At 36.2% G+C, this 21,429-nt stretch overlaps 1 protein-coding gene and 1 long non-coding RNA gene across 3 annotated transcripts in view; one reads left to right on the forward strand and one right to left on the reverse strand.

The window, feature by feature from the left end:
* Window positions 1-21,429, reverse strand: part of STRN (striatin) — a 96,936-nt gene that overhangs the window by 15,650 nt on the left and 59,857 nt on the right. Inside the window, exons 6-10 of one of the 2 annotated variants that reach the window (XM_074948996.1) lie at window positions 16,626-16,761; window positions 13,286-13,421; window positions 6,513-6,623; window positions 4,089-4,175; window positions 3,374-3,517 (exon numbers count right to left, since the gene is read on the reverse strand). In XM_074948996.1, coding sequence (XP_074805097.1) covers window positions 3,374-3,517; window positions 4,089-4,175; window positions 6,513-6,623; window positions 13,286-13,421; window positions 16,626-16,761 — 614 coding nt within the window. The remainder of the gene's footprint in view (window positions 1-3,373; window positions 3,518-4,088; window positions 4,176-6,512; window positions 6,624-13,285; window positions 13,422-16,625; window positions 16,762-21,429) is intronic. The other variant, XM_074948997.1, reaches the window with a different exon arrangement.
* Window positions 15,681-21,429, forward strand: part of LOC141985154 (uncharacterized) — a 38,053-nt gene continuing 32,304 nt past the window's right edge. Inside the window, exons 1-2 of the long non-coding RNA XR_012638877.1 lie at window positions 15,681-15,787; window positions 17,443-17,536. This is a non-coding gene — a long non-coding RNA (uncharacterized LOC141985154). The remainder of the gene's footprint in view (window positions 15,788-17,442; window positions 17,537-21,429) is intronic.

Genomic DNA, 21,429 nt, shown 5'->3' on the forward strand with positions numbered 1-21,429 from the left:
AAGGGGCAATATAGAGAATGTCCGAGAGTTTGTGCTGGGTCTCCTGAACCTCCTCTGTGGGGATTCTGGAGGGAGTCAGGAATTCTCTTTGTTAGCACTTGGAAGTGCTTAAAATCATCCTCATGTGATGGAGGTGGTGGCATCACTGCCTCATTAGGAAGAAATGTTAGTCTGCAGAGTAGATGGTGACAGATGAGGCCCTGGTTCCAAGAGTCTTTCCATATCCATCAGTAGAGGGGACTCCAGTTCATCCAAGACAAACAAGTCCCTGGAAAATCTAAACTCCTGTGGTATCAGGTGAGTGTGTGCAGAATTCTGATGATGATTCTGTGGATGACCTTGGCTTTGCAAATTGATCAATCAGTGCTATCAGTGTCAATGTGGATACTGCAGGCAACTTGAAAGCAGGGTACCACGGGACTTATAAGTTCCTGAAGCCTTAGCTGAGGGGTCCTCGGTATCAGGAGATCTTGGGAGCCTCAGTGGTACCCTTTCTGGGATGCAAGGTCTCAAAAGCAGTGGGTCTCTGTGGTGACCTTGGCTTCCTGGCACCAACTTCTCTTTGAGGTGATCTAGAGTTCCTCTTTCTGGAATTCTTGGTGCCATCCTCTGTGGTTCTCTCCCCAGTGGGTGAGGGGAGGTTGATGGGGCACTGTGCTAACAGGGAGACCGCTATACCGGGCGGAAGAGGGGGTATGTGGACCTGGGTCTGAGGCAAGGCGAAGGGAGTGCGCCATCATGAGAAGCCTAAACTTAATCTCCCTGTTTTTTCTAGACTTACTCTTAAACCCTGAACAACTTTTACACTTAGATGGGAAATGGGTGTCCTCTAAGCTGCAGACACAGTGACAGTGACCATCAATAACTGGGACAGAATCCCACCAAGTGAGACAATGTTTAAATCCAGGCGATTTAGGCTTAACACAAAGATAACATCCTTCAAAGAAGGAAAGAATGCACCCACTCACCCCCCAGGGTAGGAGGGGGAGAAATGAGGAGTCTCTTAAAGAAGTTTCCTCAACCAATCACCTTATACAATTGGTAAAAACTAAAAAGTGGGGCTAACGGAAGCTCTAAACAATGAAGTAAAAACTAGAAGCTATTCCCTAAGAAAAAGATAACTATGACATGGGCACCACAAAACCCTCCATCTCAGGCCTGTGCAGCTGAGAAGGAACTGAAGGCTGTTCATCTGATACTGCTTATATACCCTCAGTATGGGGCACGAGAGCTAGTGCTCACGGGTGGATTGCAAGGCACTGCTACCAAAAGTCTCTAATCAAAGGCGCATGGGGACATGTGCACCTGAAATTGAGCACCCGTAGGACATAAAAAATAAGTTACTTGAGAAAATTCACCAGATAACTAGAGTTCTGAAAGAAAATGAAACGTAGAAAACCAATGTCTGAACAGCGCTTTGTGATTGAAAGCTCTGTTGACACGCGGAAGAAAACATGAACTAAAGGAATGGGAGGGCACCATACACCCCTGGTATTGAGACGTGTCTGCATATATTCTGCCCTCCACCCAATGCTAATGGCCTTTGATGTTTGCGTGACATGTGGACTGAGAATGGGAAGCTGTGGAGGAAATGTATTCAAGACCCACCACCTTCTAGAATCTAAGCTTGCGTTAAAAAAAAAAAAAAAAAAAAAAAAAAAAAAAAGTTTCTAACCCTTTTTGATATTAGACCTCTCTAATACAGAGAAACACACTAACATCCTTCTGAGTATGCAGACATGCAGATTATTCCTACTGACTACATGTAACTTCTGCCCAATTTATCTTTATGTCTTCTTCAGCTCTGACCTCATCATACTCCTCTCCAGTCCATCCAGAATGTGGCAAGATCATCTTTCATGTGTTCTTCTCACCATTCATGTATTTCTCTGAATCTCCCTATGGCTCTCTCTTTTCTACCTTTTTCTAGTCAGATTCAAGCTTTTTGTACTCTGCTTGAGGACTGCATAAATGTAACTCTACCCAAATTTCTGCTTTTTAATCATGAACTCTCTTCTTTGCTCTGCTAATGCATGAATTACCAGTTTCCTTTTTCTCACTTGCATTCCTAACTTATTTAATATTTCCTTATATGTACAGATTTAGATTTTTTTAAATGGATGTTAAACGGCTACATTTTTAATAATAAATTTTCACTAATGAAAAAAGAAGCAACACTGACATGTTTTGGTTTTGCCTTTTTCATAAGCTAGTCAGATGCTCTCAATTACAAAATATATATTTTGAAAGAAAGTGAATGTGGAAAGCTCTCACATTATGTTTTTTGCCACCAGTGAGGCACTTGTGGGATGATCGGAAATGCTCAACACACACACACAAAAATAATTCTGCCACATTTCAAAATGTTGCTAAGTTATCATTTTTCTTTTAAAAATCTCTCTAAACATGTGGGAGGTTGAACTATTGTGCTCTGCAGTAGTTAAACCGCATGGAACCCTTTTTCATCTGCATTCTTTTGTAATTTGGTCAATCTAATTTCTTACTATTTCAGGAAGAGAGATGGATTATTAGCCAAAATCATGTTTTGCTCATTTTTCTAGCCATATTTAGCAATCTTTTGGGCATAAGTCACAGCATGCCTCATATAAATTAACACATCAGAAAAGGCACTTTTATGCTTATTTTATTATTCTGTATATCATTAAAATAATTGAAATACTGAAGCTAAAACACTGCAATTAACAATTTATAAGTGTAGTGTTTGTGAAGGTAAGTGTTGTATACCGAATCAGAGACTGTGCACAGCATGTTAGGGCTTTCTGCCCTGACCCTAACTCACTGAAAATTTTAGATACAAACACCACTATAAAACTTAAGAAATGAGCAACCAACCTGAGCAAAAATTGCGGTCTGTCCTTCCTCTGTGATTCTGGAGCTAGTCACTGCGTGTTTCCATGTTAGACACACCTTTTAGTTTAGCTGCAGAGTTTGCTCCCCATCACTGTACTCAAATATTATAAAATGCTACATGTCTTCTGTACAATCATAAATGGGCAAAGGATGGTTTTGTGGTTAAGGCCTGCTAGATCTGTGTTCTATACCTGACTCTGCCAGATTTCTAGTGTGAACATGGGCAAATGACATAGGGCCTTACATAAAGCCCACAGAAACCCACTGCACTCTTTCCACTGACCTCAAAAAATTTCAGATCAGGACTTTAAATCTCTCTCTGAATTTCCCCAGGGTGATGGAGAAAAGTGATAATGCTTATCTACCTCAGGGGTATGATGAGGCTAAATTAATATCTGTAAAGTGCTTTAAAAGTATAAAAGATTAAAGTCTTAGGTAATAATAATAATTATAAATATGCAAATGTATACACATTTATCTAAACAGACAGACAAATACTTGCCTTCATCTGTCCTGTTTATTTCATGTTCAATAAGCCTTGAGCTACTCGGCCTAGAGGGTGATGTGACAGATGGCTGTAATGAAGGTAGATCATCAACATCTCTCAAGTTTGCAAGCATGTCTTGCAGCTTTGACCTGTTGGGCCCTAACCGGGAAAAACAAAAGTGAAATGGCTTATGTAAACGTAATTCACAGCAATGCTGTTTATCACATCAAATATATGTTACAGCAAGACAAGCAACAATGGATCCCATCGTTGATATGACATTTCCTAACAAACATCAGTAATGAGCGCCTACTTCCAGCAGTAACTAACCTTTCAGCATGAAATGAACATCTTGAAAAAGAAAATTATGGAAGCAACTGACAATTTCCCCCCCAACTTTTACGAACTCACACTGCTATTTGCATGAAAAAGTTAAATACCTTCAGTTGACTCAGAACAACAAAATGACTGGTCAAACAAAATATTTTATTGCTTTCCAAGAACAATTGCAAACATTTGCGAAATATTTTAAAAATCTGTGCAGATGCTTTGTGCAGTATATTCTTTAAATAATTTGTGAATATTTTAAAATTATTTGTGCAGTAGTGTATATTTGTGATGCTACATAATCTATACAATTGTTATATTAAAAAAATAAATCAAACTGGATTCGCTGGCTTACTTCCTGAAGCTACATGTGGTGAAGACCCATGCCCTTCTTGACACTTACCTGTGTTTTGCGCCATCATTTTCCCACATCCCTGTTTTGACTGTTTTATATAGGATTGAGGCTGAAACATATCTTCGGTAGTTTTTCCTGTTGTAAGTTTAATTAAGAATGGGAAAATATCTTACCCATAGTCCGTTATGGTTTTTCCTAGACCAGTAAATAATACAGCTATTTTTAAGTAGCTTTAACATAGAGGTGTATTCTAATATATGTATGATCTTATTACACTACTTCACAGGAATTTTTACTACAGCCTTGCAAAATCATTATAAATGTATTAGCCCAGCTACAAGTTATGTTTTTCCCACCCTTACCATAACGATAATAAAGAAACTAAATAGTATTTTAGTTGTCTATTACAAAACATTACTTGAGTCAGGCAACGAGTGAATAGGATTTTGCAAGATTGTTTTAATACAGTATCTGATTTTCTAGAAAAACAGCATTTTACTGAACAGTTTTATCTCTGAATACTCATCTATGATGAGATTAAAGTTATAAAACAGACTTCATACATCTCAATATTACGGTGTTTAATTTTTTTTTTTTTTCATTTCTTTCCTCACTCCTTTCTTCTCTAAGATCATGAACGGGTGACAAACAACAGGTGTAACGCCTCCTCATTTTTCTGCATCGATGCCCTTCCAACGATGGTTTGTCCATGGAAAGATGCTTAATTTCTGTAATTCTTGGTCTCCCCCAAATCAAACCTCCATCCAAAAACATGTTACTATACATGTAACTATAGTACCCTCGTGAAATAGTGCAAGGTGCCAAATTGCAGTCTTGCATCAGGCACTTTGCTCATTAAACATATAAAACAAAGTTCCAATGATAGCTGTGCCTAAATTAATCATTAATTACTATAGCTTGATAATCAGGATCTATACACCCAATATCTGATTGAGAAATGTACTCATTTCTTAATTTAAATGTTTCTAGCAAGTTGGCTCATTAAAACTTTGGCCCTGACACTGTATACTATATACATGTACTATGACATTAGAGACAAGAAGTTATTAAAATAATTTTCTGTGTATTCCTATTGTATGAGAATCTCTATTTTAATTACAAAGAAATTCAGAATTTATTTGGTAAAACGATAACTGTTTTTTGGGGGAAGCTCAACTTCTTGCTATGCTTGCATTTTTTCGGGTACCTCAATGGTACCTTAAATAATTGCAATCAAAGAATACACAATTCTTTCAAATGTCATTCATATCAGCATAGGAATCTGAAGTACATACTGATTTGCTTAGAGAAAGTAATAATGTAGGTTTAGCCTATACGTGCTATATTTGATGTTATGACCTCAAAGCTAATATTTCCTGAGCTGCAACCAATCACATTTAGAATCTACTAAATGCAGAAAGTAACAAAATGAGGCAACCTTGAAACAATAATGTAGAGGAGACGGCATCTTTTTGTATGATTTTGTAAACATGCTGGAAGTGACAGTTCCATTAAAATTAATAAGCATCTTCCCACAAAGGGAGGAGTAATGAAACATATCCTTCACATTTCCCCCTGAATTAGGTGCATCGTTTTTAAATTTCAACTATTTCCACAAGAGTTCTCAACACAGCTTTATGTTTGAAATAGTTATGATTTCCATTTTAAACATTTAACTTGACTCTGAAAGGTATATAAATACTTATTTTAACAACACAGGTTTCACATAATGGATTTGTGTTTCAGGAGATATAACAGAGAAAGGTATGATGAACAGGGCTAGAAATTGTATTTCAGATACCTATCACAGCTGTTTGCTTGGAATCCAAATAACACCTATGACAAATATAAATTCCACAGGTAAAATGGTAGTTGATAAATAAGAACTGACTTAGAGGTTGTCAATAAGATTTATTTTCCATTTCGAGCCCTGTATAAGGAATTATGAGGACAGCATGACTTCCATGTTGTGAATATTAAGTACAAACAGGGGTAGAAATTAACTTGTTTCTCCCTCTGTCAGCTAACAAATACTAAAGAGTTGTTTGTTTGTTTTATTTACCAAACTCCAAAACAGGTCTTATAAAACTGGCATGTTTTCAAATAAGAGAGTTCTGACATTTTCTCAATTAAAATATACAGTTTAATAAAGTCTCAAAACAATGCATTTAAATTTCATATGTCTATACTGAACCACTGGTTGCTACATAGTCCATGTCCAGCATAATCACTTTGAATTTATCCAACACTAAACTGGTAAAAGTTATATCCCAGTCAGCATCTTCCTACTTTCTCAGGCAACTGGATTGACTATCATTAATTTCAACCCCTGAGCACTGGTGAACAGGAAAGCAGTCAGGAGTGGCAAAGTAAAAGAGTAAGTAGTTTTAGGAAAACATTGAAAGAAAGATAGAATTAGGGGTGTGAAAGAGGTGGGGCTTATGATTTTAAGGTGCAATGTTTTCCACTTACTCTTCACCCCCTTTTTTCCCTTGCGCTCCTTTTTGTATTGTTCCTTGAGTTTGGTTATTACTCCCTGGTCCACATTCCAGGCTTCAGGCATGAGACACTGGTCTTCCTTTTCTAAATAAAGTAAAACAAACGAAACATCCTTTTTCAATAATATGTCACTAAATAGTTTTCACTGAAGGAGGTAGCAGCTGTTGTCAATCTTATTTATACCTTGTATTAAAAATGCACAAATAGCACCGTGGTTGCAAATTCTGCGAGACTGCATTCTCACCCCTATTTTCACTTGCTCAGAATTTCTTGAAAAATCATTTTGTGATGAAATTTCAAATGCTTAATCTCTGAACCCAATTAGTTCATAGTGATCGTTCATAAAACAATGTTTTTTGTTGTCATTTTTTGTTTTGTTTTTCCTCTTCTAACAAGCAGGTAATACTTTTACTGCTTTAATTATTTTTCCAGAGAAACAATTATATCCACAAATACATATTACATTACTAATCTAACCTAGCACTTACAGCATGGATGCAGCATGTCTGGAGTTTACTTAGTCATATCCTATTATTTATACAAAAAAAGTATGTAGTAATTTTAGACGTCAAAAGTGCATTCAATTTAACAAGAGGCTGGAAAAATTTGAGATATCACAGTCAGACAAAGGAAGCAGCACATCTAGTGTTGGAAGCCTGCATTTTATACCTAAACTCAACTGAACTTCTGCCATACTTTCAGTTAAGTCACTGATTCTCAGTTTCCCCTGTTGTACAACAGGAAAAACACTTACCCACTTTTGTAATCTCTTTTGAGATCCTCTAATGAAAGGCGATATGTAGGTACAAATATTAAAGACATTTACACAGCATACCAGAAGACTATATTTAGGCAGTTTACTGTAACATACAACTCAGAGGTGAATAATACCGTTTATGATTTATGTATTTTTACATTACAACTCTGGGTTTTCTTTTAAAAAAATGCATTAAGGCTTTATTTTCCTCATTCAAATTTATCATGTTTCATCAATATTTAATATAAAGTTTATTCCTTAAGCCTAAAACTAGTAAAGTGTTCCTTCCTTTTAAAAAATTTAAAAAGTGGTGAATTATTCTCCTGATGGTTCAGAACAGATCATTTGGCTATGATTGATCTGTCATTTAAAGGGCTCTTCAGGGACTATTCAAAACCCATATGAAAAGTATTTTCTTGTGCATACAGTGATACAGTTGCAAAATCTAACATTTAAATGAATAAAAACACTCAAGACCTTTCATGCTATGATTCACTGAATAAGTTTATGAGCATCTCAGTACAAAACTGTGGAAAGCAGGATTTCCAATTGAATGCAGACCACTTGATCTACAGCTATAAGAGAACACAAAACTGTATCTCCTCAAAGATCTAGATTCAACTGACAAAAGCCAACCTACTCAAAAGTTAAGTGACTTTTTTTTCTCAGTTAAGGTGTGAAATGAAAAAGGCACACCCCAAAGTTAGAAATTCAATCTCAGATTTTTGTCAGTTAAAACAAACTATTAAAAAAGTTTGCCCATGTAGCATTTTCTGTTTTAATTTTTGTATTAAGCATAGTACCTAATTGATGGCCATTATAGTTTATGGTGTATTATTAAAATATTAGAAGCATGACAAATAAAAAACGAGTGAGGCCCCTAACAGGGAAGTAATGTAAGGAATGAATGATTACTGAAAGAAAATAAATGGTTGCTCACTCCTTTGGAAAGCGTAGTCTACGTTCTGAGACACCACTCCAGACTATTCAGAAGTAATGCTGATAGCTGTATTCAGCTCTCTTTGGCCAACAAAATGATAGGTACAATACAACATGAAGGTAAGCAATGTCTGAGGCTGATAATCTAAAATCAGTGGTTCTCAACCTTTCCAGGCTACTGTACAGACATGCCAAACCCGTGAAAAAATGCAGAAATTGGGCTTGTTTTTGACTTAATTGGTTTGTGAGTTGCTTGTTGGCTAGTTTTTGGCTTGTAGGGTGTTGCTTGTTGCTTCTTTTTTTGACCAGCTCCTGGCAAGCAGCGGCAAGAGGAGGTAAGCAGGGGCAAGGGGAGGAGAGAGTCAGGGGTGCACAGCAGGATCATGACCGTCCCAGACTGCACGCCAGGGGGATCTAGTCACAGAGTGTTGGGGTTCTTAGGGACTGGCTTGTTTTGGCCTCCTTTTGAAATGGATTTAGCTTGATTTTTGGCTTATTGTGAAAGTTGGGTGCTTATTTATCACGTGAAAGTTGGTAACTGCTACTGTAACCCTTTCAGGAATCTGATTGGTCTTATGTATCCCAAGTTCCAACTCAATTAAAAACTACCTGCTTACAAAATGAGACATAAGAATTAGGGCTGTCAAGCAATTAAACAAAATCAATCGCAATGATCGCAATTAATCACACGATTAAACAATAATAGAATACCATTTATATCAATATTTTTGGATGTTCTTCACATTTTCAAATATATTGATTTCCATTACAACACAGAATACAAAGCGTACCGTGCTCACTTAATATTTATTTTTTATTATAAATATTTGCACTGTAAAACTAAAATAGTATTTTTCAATTAACTTAATACAAGTACTGTAGTGCAATCTCTTTATCATGAAAGTTGAACTTACAAATATAGAGTTATGTACAAAAAATAACTGCATTCAAAAATAAAACAATGTAAAATTTTAGAGCCTACAAGTCCATTCAGTCCTACTTCTTGTTCAGCCAATTGCTCAGACAAACAAGTTTGTTTACATCTGCAGGAGATAATGCTGCCTGCTTCTTGTTTGCAATGTCATCTGAAAGTGAGAATAGGCATTCGCATGACACTGTGGTAGCCGGCATTGTAAGATATTTACATGCCAGATTTGTTAAAGATTCATATGTCCCTTCATGCTTCAACCATCATTCCAGAGGACATATGTCCATGCTGAGGATGGGTTCTCCTCGATAACGATCCAAAGCAGTGCAGACCAAGGCATGTTCATTTTCATCATCTGAGTCAGATGTCACCAGCAGAAGGTTGATTTTCTTTTTTGGTGGTTAGGGTTCTGTAGTTTCCGCGTCAGAGTGTTGCTCTTTTAAGACGTCTGAAAGCATGCTCCACACCCCATCCCTCTCAGATTTTGGAAGGCACTTCAGATTCTTAAATCTTGGGTCGAGTGCTGTAGCTATCTTTAGAAATCTCACATTGGTACCGTCTTTGTGTTTTGTCAAATCTGCACTGAAAGGGTTCTTAAAACGAACAACATGCTGGGTCATCATCCGAGACTGCTATAACATGAAATATATGGCAGAATGTAGGTAAAACACAGAGCAGGAGACATACAATTCTCCCCCAAGGAGTTCAGTCACAAATTTAATTAACGCTTTTTTTTTTAAACGAGCGTCATCAGCATGGTTGCATGTCCTCTGGAATGGTGGCCAAAGCATGAAGGGGCATACAAATGTTTAGCATACCTGAGACATAAATACCTTGCAATGCCAGCTACAAAAGTGCCATGGCAATGTCTGTTCTCACTTGCAGGTGACATTGTAAATAAGAAGCAGGCAGCATTATCTCCCGTAAATGTAAACAAACTTGTTTCTCAGTGACTGGCTGCACAAGAAGTAGGACTCAGTGGACTTGTAGGCTCTAAAGTTCTACATTGTTTTGTTATGGAGTGCAGTTATGAAACCAAAAAAAAAAAATCTACATTTGTAAGTTCTGCTTTCATGATAAAGAGATTGCAGTATGATACTTGTATGAGGTAAATTGAAAAATACTATTTCTTTTGTCATTTTTATAGCGCAAATATTTTTAAGAAAAACAATATAAAGTGAGCACTGTACACTTTTGTATTCTGTGTTGTAACTGAGATCAATACATTTGAAAATGTAGAAAAACATCCAAAATATTTAATAAATTTCAATTGGTATTCTATTGTTTAACAGTGCGATTAATTTTTTTAATCATAATTAATTTTTTTTCAGTTAATCGCATGAGTTAACTGTGATTAATCGACAGCCCTAATAAGAATACAAAAGTGAGTTAGCATACTATTACTGAAAAATTGCTTACTTTCTCATTTTTACCATATAATTATAAAATAAATCAGGACACCCCCACCCAGTTGAGAAACACTGATATAGCATATACAGTAGCATAAACAAGTCATTGTCTTTATGAAATTTTAGTTTGCACTGACTTCGGTAGTGCTTTTAGCCCATTGTAAAATTATCTAGATGAGTTGACGTACCCCCGGAAGACATCTGCATACCCTCAGGGGTACATGTACCCCTGGTGGAGAACCACTGATATTAATGGTTTCTTCACATCAACATGAGGTGAAGACATTAACACATCCATGGAAGAAGTATTTATAAATTCTAATAAACTGGAGGAGACTAACACATTGGACTTGGATAGAATTACGATACAAAAAACAGTGATCAAAGAGGAGTTACTTCCATGGATGACAGATTAATTCAGAAAACAAATAGTTGTGCTAAGAATTAATTATTTTTGGAACATCTTTGAAAATGGAGAAATATCAATAGTTAAAAAAAGTTCCTAGGGAAGAGGCTAAATTATTATGGGCCATCGATGGGCTAAGTCCTTTTGACCCATGTACAGAAGGTCTACTCTATGTGTGGATCTTTTCCACATATATTGTGAGGGAGGGGAGAAGGAGGGTGTATCAGTTTCTCCACCGCAGATTTTTCCCCAGTCTCCACAGTCTGGTGATTTGCTGGAGGTAGAAGTTAAGAAACACTCCCCTCATCAGCACTGAAGACATCCCCAGAAGTGTAACACAGAGGTAGAATAAAAATGGATCATGAAATATAAGCAGCATTACATTTAAGGGCAGGGCAGGGTAGTTTTGTTTGTGGACAACAGGCCACCATTTCTGAAATCAGGAGAGAAGTTTTAGTTGATCATGCTTTTCTTCCCCAGATTTAACATGGAATTTCTGCTCTCCTTTGGGAAAAAAAGGTTTAGAAATATGCAGGATATAGATGCCACAGTTGTCAGCAAACTACTTCAGACATTAATATTCTATGGCATGCCTATGATAATACACACTTACATACTTCCTGCATGTACCATACATCATATTTAATCCATTTTACAAAGTGGATTTTGAACTAGTATGTAAATGCTTTCTAGTTTAGAAATCACAGATCTGATCAACTCTAAAGGCTCTCAGAAGTAGTCAGTCATGGCATTCCATTGTACCTGTTTAATAAATTACTATTAAAAATATTCAGGAAATTTTTGTTGTAAAAAATGTACTGTTCAAAGCTAGAAAGCAATTTTTAAACAACTTTACCATCTGTTTCCCCCTACTTCCAATATATTAAGTTATAAGACATTATTACATTTAATTTTTAATTTAATTTAAATCAAATAAGTGTCTTAAATGAATTGATAAAGAATTTATAATGACATATTGTGGCAGCTTATGATGACAGACTATTATAACTATAATTACAAGATGTGATATAAAGAACTGAAAACCTCCTTTGGATCCAGTTTTACAAGGATTGAAAACATACAACTATAAAGGAAATTATAACTTTCCATAACATTTCTATTTTTTTTTTGGAAAGTAAATCTTTTGTAAATCTGTACTGAGCTGTCATCAATGTTATTAAGAATTTATTTAACACCTTAAATTACATAGGACTGCTTACTGACAAACTCACCCTATTCACATTTCAGTGGCACAAGTGATAGATACAGTATGCTCAGAAAGCAGAAAAGATGAAGGTTTAATTATAAAAAAAGCAAATACCAGTATGCCTTTCAAGAACTATTTTTGGGGAAGAATCATTGGCCTTTTAATAACTTAAGGGAATTCTTGTAGCTGTATTTAAAGTAACTACTTAGGGTCCAATCCCAGGCCCAGTGATTTCAGTACATTGAGGGTTACTGTAAGCCCAAAGCTCAAGTAAAGCTTTCTTCTTCCCTGTGACCAGTTCATGAGTAGTGAGAGAATTAGAGATATGCATTGGGCTATGAGGGGGGCTTAGGGAGCTCATGACCTCCCACCAGCAGAGTTAACTGCAGCCTCTCAACCTTTTATATACTGGGCCAAATATCCTCAGAATCTATCAGCTTGGCATGCAGCTAGTTTACGTAGTATGCTCAGGCTTAAATAATCAATTCTTCAAAGTAAACTAGGTTCTGATAATCTGGCTGCAAGACGTTAGCTTGAACCACATATTACTAGACAATAGTTTATGAAATTCCCTAACTAAACAGGATTTAAATATATGCCTGCTATCTTTTTCAAAGGGATTTGAGCAATAGAATAGACCAAACTGCTCAAATTGCTGCCATTTGAATGGAAAAAAAATTAATTAAACCTTTATGACTCATACTGCTTTCTGTATTAAAGTGGGAGGAAGGGAAGAAGATTAAAAACCTCTCATATTCACATTCACAATCTGACAAATCAACGGTTTATAGAGCTTCTATAGTTTGGATAGATAGAAAAGATACTGGAACTCTATAGAGATTATTTAAACTACATATATTTGCATTATTACTTAAAATAAACAACTGAACAAAAATGTGAATGTCTTAAGAATCTGTGCATAAAGCTGCATACAGAAAAGTAACAATATCTCAGTCTCTCAGTAACAGGATCTCAGTCTACCACCAAAGGATTTACAGTAGGGCTCCTTTAAAGATGTAGCGATCTTGGCAAAATATTGTTCAGTTTTTGTGCTTAACCTGTTTTCTGTTTTTCTGGTGTGATCCACTAAGCTCCCTTACCCCAGTCAGTTCCATCTCCTGAACTTCTAGATTCTCCGTCTCCTTCATCTGATCCAACCAAGAAGTCAAACTCTTTCAAAGCTTCTTCTGTATCTCTGTCTTCACTGCTATCAGACACCACTCTTCTCCTCACCATCTAAATAAAAAGAAAAAAAAGCTAAATTAAACTAAAAATACAACTTTGTATCTACCAGTACTATTTGCTTTCACACGTGGAATTAACAAAGTTAGAACAGAGGCAGGAAAAAATTGAACATAGGGTTCCTCTATTTTAGCGGCGGGGGCAGGGAGGAAACAGGACAAAGTGAACACATTTGATATATTCAAACAGTAAATCTAAAGGAAAGTCCTGTCTAAAACAACAATCTTCCTCACCCTAAAGCAGTCAATACACAACCTTAGCACAGTAAGGGCTAGACTGGTAATTTACCAGGGATAGTCTACAAGTGTGACAGTCTGTATTCTTATGTTCACCCTTTTTACAAAACTGATTTGTTCAGAATCATCTTTGCTGGGCAAAATGGTGGTGACCTTGCCTATTTGCTGCACATTTTACCACCACCATCTATGCTTTTGTCACTTCTAAATTGTATTTTCTTTGGTCACTTTAACACCATCTCAGTAATTTGTTAAAAAACAAAAAGTTCTAAGCTACACTTATTCATACTATACTTGTCAACCAAAATTTATTTTTCCTACAACAAAAGCCGATTGTCTAGGTTAAAGTCATTTAATTAACCAGTGACTTAGGTTTGTTATTGGTTTCAGAGTAGCAGCTGTGTTAGTCTGTATTCAGAAAAAGAAAAGGAGTACTTGTGGCACCTTGTTACTGTAAATTATAATGGTGTCTATTTCAATGAAAAACTGCTTTTGAGCAGTACTTATTTCACTTAGGCCTGATCGATACTAAAAAATTAGGTTGGCATAACTACATGAAAAATCCACACCACTGAGTGGCATAGTTAAGCTGATCTAAGCAGCAGTACAATGATACTCAATAGGCAGCCTCCGAGCCAAATGTGTTCCACCAAGGCTTCCTGTGTGGTCCACCAGATCCCCTTAAAAAAATGTTTATAATTAAATTCACGAATAGTGATGTGCTGCCTACCATTTGCCTATGATTTCCTATTTGCCAGAGATAAAAACAAAGATGACATTGTGAACCATGTGAAGCAAGTTTCCCTGCCTAATTTTATGGCAGTGGAAAGACTGGAGATAAATTACAAGGATTGTCTGTCAGTACTGCTTTATGATTTTAAAAATGCCAAATACACGTCTCTTAAAGAGGCTGAATCAAGCGATTTAAATGACACTGCCCAGCTATCACTGTTAGATTTTATGATGGTGAAATTTTCAAGGAAGAATTTTTGTGCTTAATACCATTAGAAACGTACACCCAGGAGAGATCATTTTTGCAAAGGTAAAAGGCTTATTGAAAAAAAATTTTTAGATCTGCAGAAAGTAAATTTGCTTGTTACAGACGGCAGTCCCTCGATGACAGAGAAAGAAAGGGCATTTATTTGTACTTCCGAAGTCAATCACCATTGTACCATCAAACAACTAATTGTTCCGTTATTTTAAAATTATATTTAAATACCACTGATTAGACAAACATGATTTATTAGGACAACATTTTCAGACAATTTTCATTTGATCAGTTGTAACCTTACCATACATTGTATACTCAAAGGGAAGTTTAGTCATTGTGTAGTAGTAGGATTTTATGTTTGTATTTTATATAATTTAGAATGAAGGATAAAGAATAATAATGTAGCATGTATTAAATGTGTTGGTGTATGATTTGATCATATCCTGCCAGCCAACCTTTTTGAATAGCAGAAAGAAAAGGCCGAATGGGCCACCGGTAAAGATACATCAGCCAGAATCTGTCTGTGCTGATTTCAAGGCAGTGACAGACCTCTGAGGGTCACCAATTTGTAATAGATTTAGCACTTTAAAATAAGTAAAAGAATGCCATGATTGTTTTCTTTTGCATTGCAACTTGATGTTCCTGTTCAAAATGTTCTGTGTAAATTAATTTTGTTTTGTGTGTGAATAAGGAATGTGTGTGTTAAGAGATAAGTGTAAAGGCCATCATCAAACCAGATGGTCTAGGGAGGAACCGTAGACAGACGCAAGGGCGCCAAGAGGCTGCAACACGCCCCTATTAAAATGTCAGAGGAGAGCAGATTAACGACTCTAAAAATGAGACAGGCACCTATCAATGGGGATGAGATAGCTGTAATCACAACCAGCATGGAATAACTCCCTGAGGAACTTAATAAAAGAAAACAAGCACTCGTCAAACAACAATTGATTACATGATGGTGCAAAACTCATTAGTCCCAATGAAGGAAAATCACTATATAAACAGGGTGCCTTACCATGAAACTTTGGGTTCGTCCTGCTAAGACTTCCCCGGAGCATCGTTTTGCGACCAACGGAACCCGGCTCCTCCCTACTGGTGATCAACCTAGCTGGCTACTAGATTGATCCAGACTGGTAACTATAACATCGACTGGTGGGACAGTGTGTGTGTGTGTGTGTGTGTGTGTGGTGTGATTGAATGCATATGACAATTGTTGTATCTTCAATAAACACGGCGTATTGCCTTTTCCCCTGAAAAAGATCCCGTGTGCTTCTTGTAAGCATAACAATTTGACAAAACAAAACGGGATTGGGTTAAATAATAGGGTTGGATTTATTCATATATTACAGGTACATTTACTTTAAAATTCTCTACAAGCTGCTTAAAAATGAAATGTAATAAGTTTTGGGAAACTGCAAAAAGCATTTTCCTCAAATTAGTTTAAAAATTTTAAGCAAATATTTCACATCAAATGGATTTCTGATTTAGAATTACAGATTATACTTCTCAACACCAAAAGAAGGCAGAAGATTGAATTAGAAGGTGTGTGGTTCCTAAAAAATAAAATTGATCAGTTGCTCATTAAAAATAATTAGGTTCACAAACTTCTGGATTCAAACAGAGTAGGTGGTAGCAGGAGGTTTGTTTTTTTTAAAATAAAACTAACAGAATAGACCAAAGAAGAGTAAAAAATAACATTTGGGGATAATTTTCAGGCTCCAAGTAGGCACGCTTACTTTGTGCGCACAAATTCAGAAGTGCATATCTTACGCTTCCAATCTTGCACACCCAACTAGGCAGATATACATTTAGTCATATATGGGGTGTGTTTAATAATTTGCACAGGGCACACGCAGATGCACATGTATAAGGGACACAGAATCAGCCTGTTTACTTTTCCTTATCCTCACACTTTCCTTTTACTGTTCCGTTCACCACAAGTTTTTCAACAATGAGATTTTTTTGACCCACCGTTGAGGTATCAATCATTGTTTTCTCTCTTCTTTCAATATCTTCATCCTCATCTTCATCACTGAAATCTGAAGCTGCATTTTCAAGAAATTTGAAGGTCTCTAGCAGAGAGGCAGAGTCTGTCAATTCTGGTTTCCTGGATAAAAAAAAAAACATATTTTGAATAAAGAAGAGCAAAAACAAAAAAAAATTTGCATTCACCAATCTGGTTGTTTTGTTCTGTAATGACCAATGCTCTGCAAGATAAAAATAAGTCAGTTGGTAAAATTGGACAATGATTATATGTAATTATATTTGTGGGCAAACAATATAATATTAATGATGGGTCCTTTTTTCTCTCTCTCTCTTTTTTTTTTTTTTTTTTTTTAAAACACCCTGTAATTATTTCTTGCTCAGCTGCAATTCCCAACTTAGCTGCTTCAATTTTCTGAAGTATTTTAGAACAGTTTCCAGCTGGGCCCACATCACAAAACACCACCACAACTGGCACCCTTCTTGGCAGTTGCAGTAGAGAGCAAAAGGACTGAATGAGCCAAGACAACCAAGCTAGCTTTCAAGCATTCACAGGGGCACAGTAATCTGACAGAGCAGAATATGACTTCACTGCTGCCTGTGATGCCCCCATCTTGCTGGGAAATAGAATGCTCCAGACCCAATCATCACGCACCTTTGATGAGTACTAAATTTGCTACTGTAAAACAGTTCAATGGGGAAAAAAAATCCGTTTAAGACTAAATTAAGTACTAGGGGCTCTAAAGAGCAGTTAACATTTAATAAAATATAATTTTGCTAACATTACTTTTGTCAATTCTGGCAGAAATCCAGAAAATGTCTCTGGAACAGGAAGAGTTGGTACGTCAATAACGGTTAAGAGAAAGAATCCAAGCTAGACCTTGTGAGCATTAATCAAGGTAATGTAGATGAACATACAGTACAGTAAAAGAGATCCTAAGAATAAACACAATTAGTGAATCAGTACTTCAAACTCCTAGGATGAATAAGAATCCATAAAACTAAATCAGCCTAACACTACTCACAATGGGACAGAACTCTGAACAAAGATTCTGGTAGGAAAGCTAAATACAGATGGAAACAAGTGGAAAAAACTCCAAACCCCAGAGGTACACAGCGAAATGAAGCTTCACCTTGCAGACATGTTTTCTCTGCCTTGTGCTCTGGGAGATTTGGCAATCTAACAACATTAACTCCTAATGCTTTTACTTGTGGTATTCTTGCCATTTGGCAAATCACATAAATATCTAATATTTTTACTTGCTATTTTACAAGTGATGTCTAAAAATGCTGTTAACTGAAAAATATGAGAGAAAACTTATCCATTTTTTAGTTTATATTGTGCATTTGATAGCACTTTGTGTAAAGTCAGTTTCAAGGTTTACCCTGTTTAGTCAGCTTCCTTTATGGTTCGTATGGGCCTTCACAAAGCAACAGGAAAGTGAAAATCATTAAAAATTATGAGTATGTGATTTGAAGAAAACCGGCAGGACTACTCAAGGATAAGAGTAGTAACTAAAATTACTTTTAACTCAATAAAAATCAAATAGATTTTAACTTTACATTACTAATTATACTAGAATACCAAAAGAAAAAGCTTTAAATAGTTGAAAGTGAAACCTGTGGTTGAAGTTGGTCGATGTGTGAAGCGTAATCTTGACAATGATAAAAGGCTGAACAGCAGGATAATGACAGAAGCAACTGTAGGGACTGCTGCATTAAGCGGGAGGGGGAAAAATAGGACTCAGCTGAGGGCACCCCTCCCTATAGCACCCTTATGGGGAAATTCCTAGCACACACATTGAGGGCAAGAGGACCAGGTGGTACAATATGCTTTTTTAATGATTTCAGATTTGGGAAATATCTGAACTCACTCCTTTTTGGAATAAAGAGCATAATTACCCTCACAGAACTCCCAATCCTCTTTGAGATAATGTAGAGCATACACCCCCGCCCTCAATTCTGTTCTATGAGAAGTACTCCAGAGATATCATTTAAAGCTCTCACTGATATGACTGGTCTGACCATACCAACTTCAATTCCTGCCCTGAACTGTTGTTCCAGCAAAAATTTTGGCTTGGGAGCCAGTTGGTCAAAACCTTAAAACATAAGGCACTAGTCCAAAATGTATAATGTTCATTTGGCTTTCAAGGTCTAAAATTTAGGAGCTGGTTCAAATACAGTAAACTGTAAAACACGGGGCACTAAAGTTTAACTCACTGTTTTTAATGATGATGCCACTAAGAGCATATTGAATTTTCTTTGCTGCTTCTAACATGACCCATAATATTTTATAATTTAAAATTAAATTATTGAAATTAGTTAATATTATATTGAAGACAGTTATTGTCTTTATGACACCTCAGATCTTTTAATTACTGGGGCCTTCCTCCCACCTTGAATCTTTCAGTTGCTGTGCCCTCCCTCCCACAAGGAAAGAGGTTAGTTCCTTCTCAGAGACTCTTGTCAGTGACTAATAGTATCAAAGACCAAAAACAGGTAGTCTTAAATAAAAGCAGACTTTATTGGTAAAATACAGAAACAGAGAAAATTCACAAAATAAAATAGTTAAATACAGGCTCAACTTAGACTAAAAAATGTTTAAGCAGGCCAATACAGAAAAAGTCTGTGTCTGAACCACAGTTTCAAAGGCCTAATCTAGAGCACCAGAAAGGCTTCACATGACCCAGGGTAGACAGAGGGGTGGGAGAGTGTTTTATAGCAAAATCCCCTCTCCTACTTACAGAAAATACAGCTTTTTGTTCTCCCCAAGGCCTGCTTTGGGCCTCATATATATGTTACATCACTTTCCTAAGCTAGTTTTTGTTGACTCCTTATCTCTTCCTACCAACAAAATCTGTTCAAATGTGAGGCCATAGTATCTTTAAAAACTCCCTTCTCATGGTATGAAAGTTCTTTCAAGCCTGCCAAAATCTTAGTTGAGCTGTGTCTCAGACTGAGTACAGAAAACACATGCATACATATCAATTAGCTTATTCTTTTCTATGACTAATGACTCTAAACGTTTTGAAGAATTTTCATTACCATGCAGAGAGCCAGGCCCTTTATAATGCAGCATAACTGAAAATATGGAAATAAATGTCACCAAATAAAACTGTAGAACTGCTTTAATATAATTTTTACCTTGTGTATAAATTTATGACAGGCTAGACAGTCTATCACAATCTCTTTGAAACTTCTAATGAATTAACACACACTACACAAGAAACAATGCAATACAAACGAAAAGTAGGAAGTAATACTTACAAAATGGTTTGGATGTAAACTGCAAGTTTACTGACTGAAAAAGCTTTCAGCCCATATAATTATGTCCCAACAAATGTACATGAAAAGATAAGGCTGCTTGACTAGCCAGATCACTATACCACTCCACAAACAATTTTTGTAAAAAATAATTGGGGTAACATTTAAAAGTTACTTCCCTATTCATCTCTCTCCTCTTCTCTGCTTCCCTCTCCCCTATTTATTAACTTTTTTTGGTCTCTTCCTCTTCACTCCAAAAGTGCCTTGTATGAGGTTTCCAAAAACAAGGTACCAGTCCTGGTCACAGATGTGTGGCAGTGGAATGAGAGAGGCTTCTAAAGTGAAGCTGTTGTCACTGGCCCGAGTGCCTTCATTGGATCAATAAGAGTGGGACCTCAAAGAACACGGGAAGGTGTTGCTTGTTGTTTGAAGCATTACTCCTAATGATCAGCTAAAGCCAACTGGCCCAGTAGTTTTCCTTCAGAAGCCCTGTTTAAACTCATCTGGTGAGAGTGTCTGGGTGTGGCAAAAACAGCTGTTTTTGAAGCCCCACTCAGGTAAAGCAAGAGGGAGATAGGAATTGAAGAAAGGAGGGGAATAAAAAGCGATTTTTAGAAAAAAATAGTTTTTCAGTGTTATAATTGTTTTTATTTACTATTTGTGTTGAATTCACACACTATTTTGGAATTATTTCCTTCCTCCAATTAAATTCAGGGTTTTAATTTTTTTTTTTCCAATAAACCATTTTATAAGTATGCTAACACACACTATGTATGTTCATCAGCCAGTACACAAAGAGCAGGTTTATTAAATGTGTAAGTGCTAAGAGGATTTATGGATGCAGGAATTACTCAGGTATTCTGCCTTTTGGAGTAGAAAGACATTTAGTTGCTTAAGTCTTGGTTGGAATGGTTTATTTCACTCCAGAAAATAAATCCGGGTCGTGGAAAAATGCTTAATTATTCTCCTGACATTAGGGAGCAGATTCCATGATGGTTTTCACTTGAGTTTATTTTGCTCATGTGTAAGATGTGAAACAGAAATCAGCCTTATTAAAATAAAAAGGCACAAATCCAGTTTGAGATTAGGGAGAGATTACAGCCCAATTAGCCTTAACCTTTAAAAAAGTGATTTTTTAACAGATGTTAGAACTCTTGGAATGAGTTTCAACTGGTCATTTAAATGCAGTTTCTCATCTTTGAGCCTCTTTATCAAGTCCTCAGCATCATAAATTATCTATTTTGTTATTAAACATTTTATTCCTTTATTCCATTTCACCAGTTTTATTCTATTATATGTTTATTCTTCTGTCAATAATAAAAATATACCCTCAAAAAGAAATTAATTTGGACTACCTAGGATTCAGTTAAAGGGTAAAGTGATTAAAAATAAGATTTAAGGAGTAAGCTAAAGATACTTAAATACTTTCATGTTGCACAAGGCTACACATGACATTTTAGTGAGGCAGTTTCCATTTGTTTTGTTTAATGATATAAAACATTTGATGTGGGAAAAGCACTTATTCTGT

Source organism: Natator depressus, chromosome 3, assembly GCF_965152275.1.
Source record: "Natator depressus isolate rNatDep1 chromosome 3, rNatDep2.hap1, whole genome shotgun sequence".
Lineage (NCBI taxonomy): Eukaryota > Metazoa > Chordata > Testudines > Cheloniidae > Natator > Natator depressus.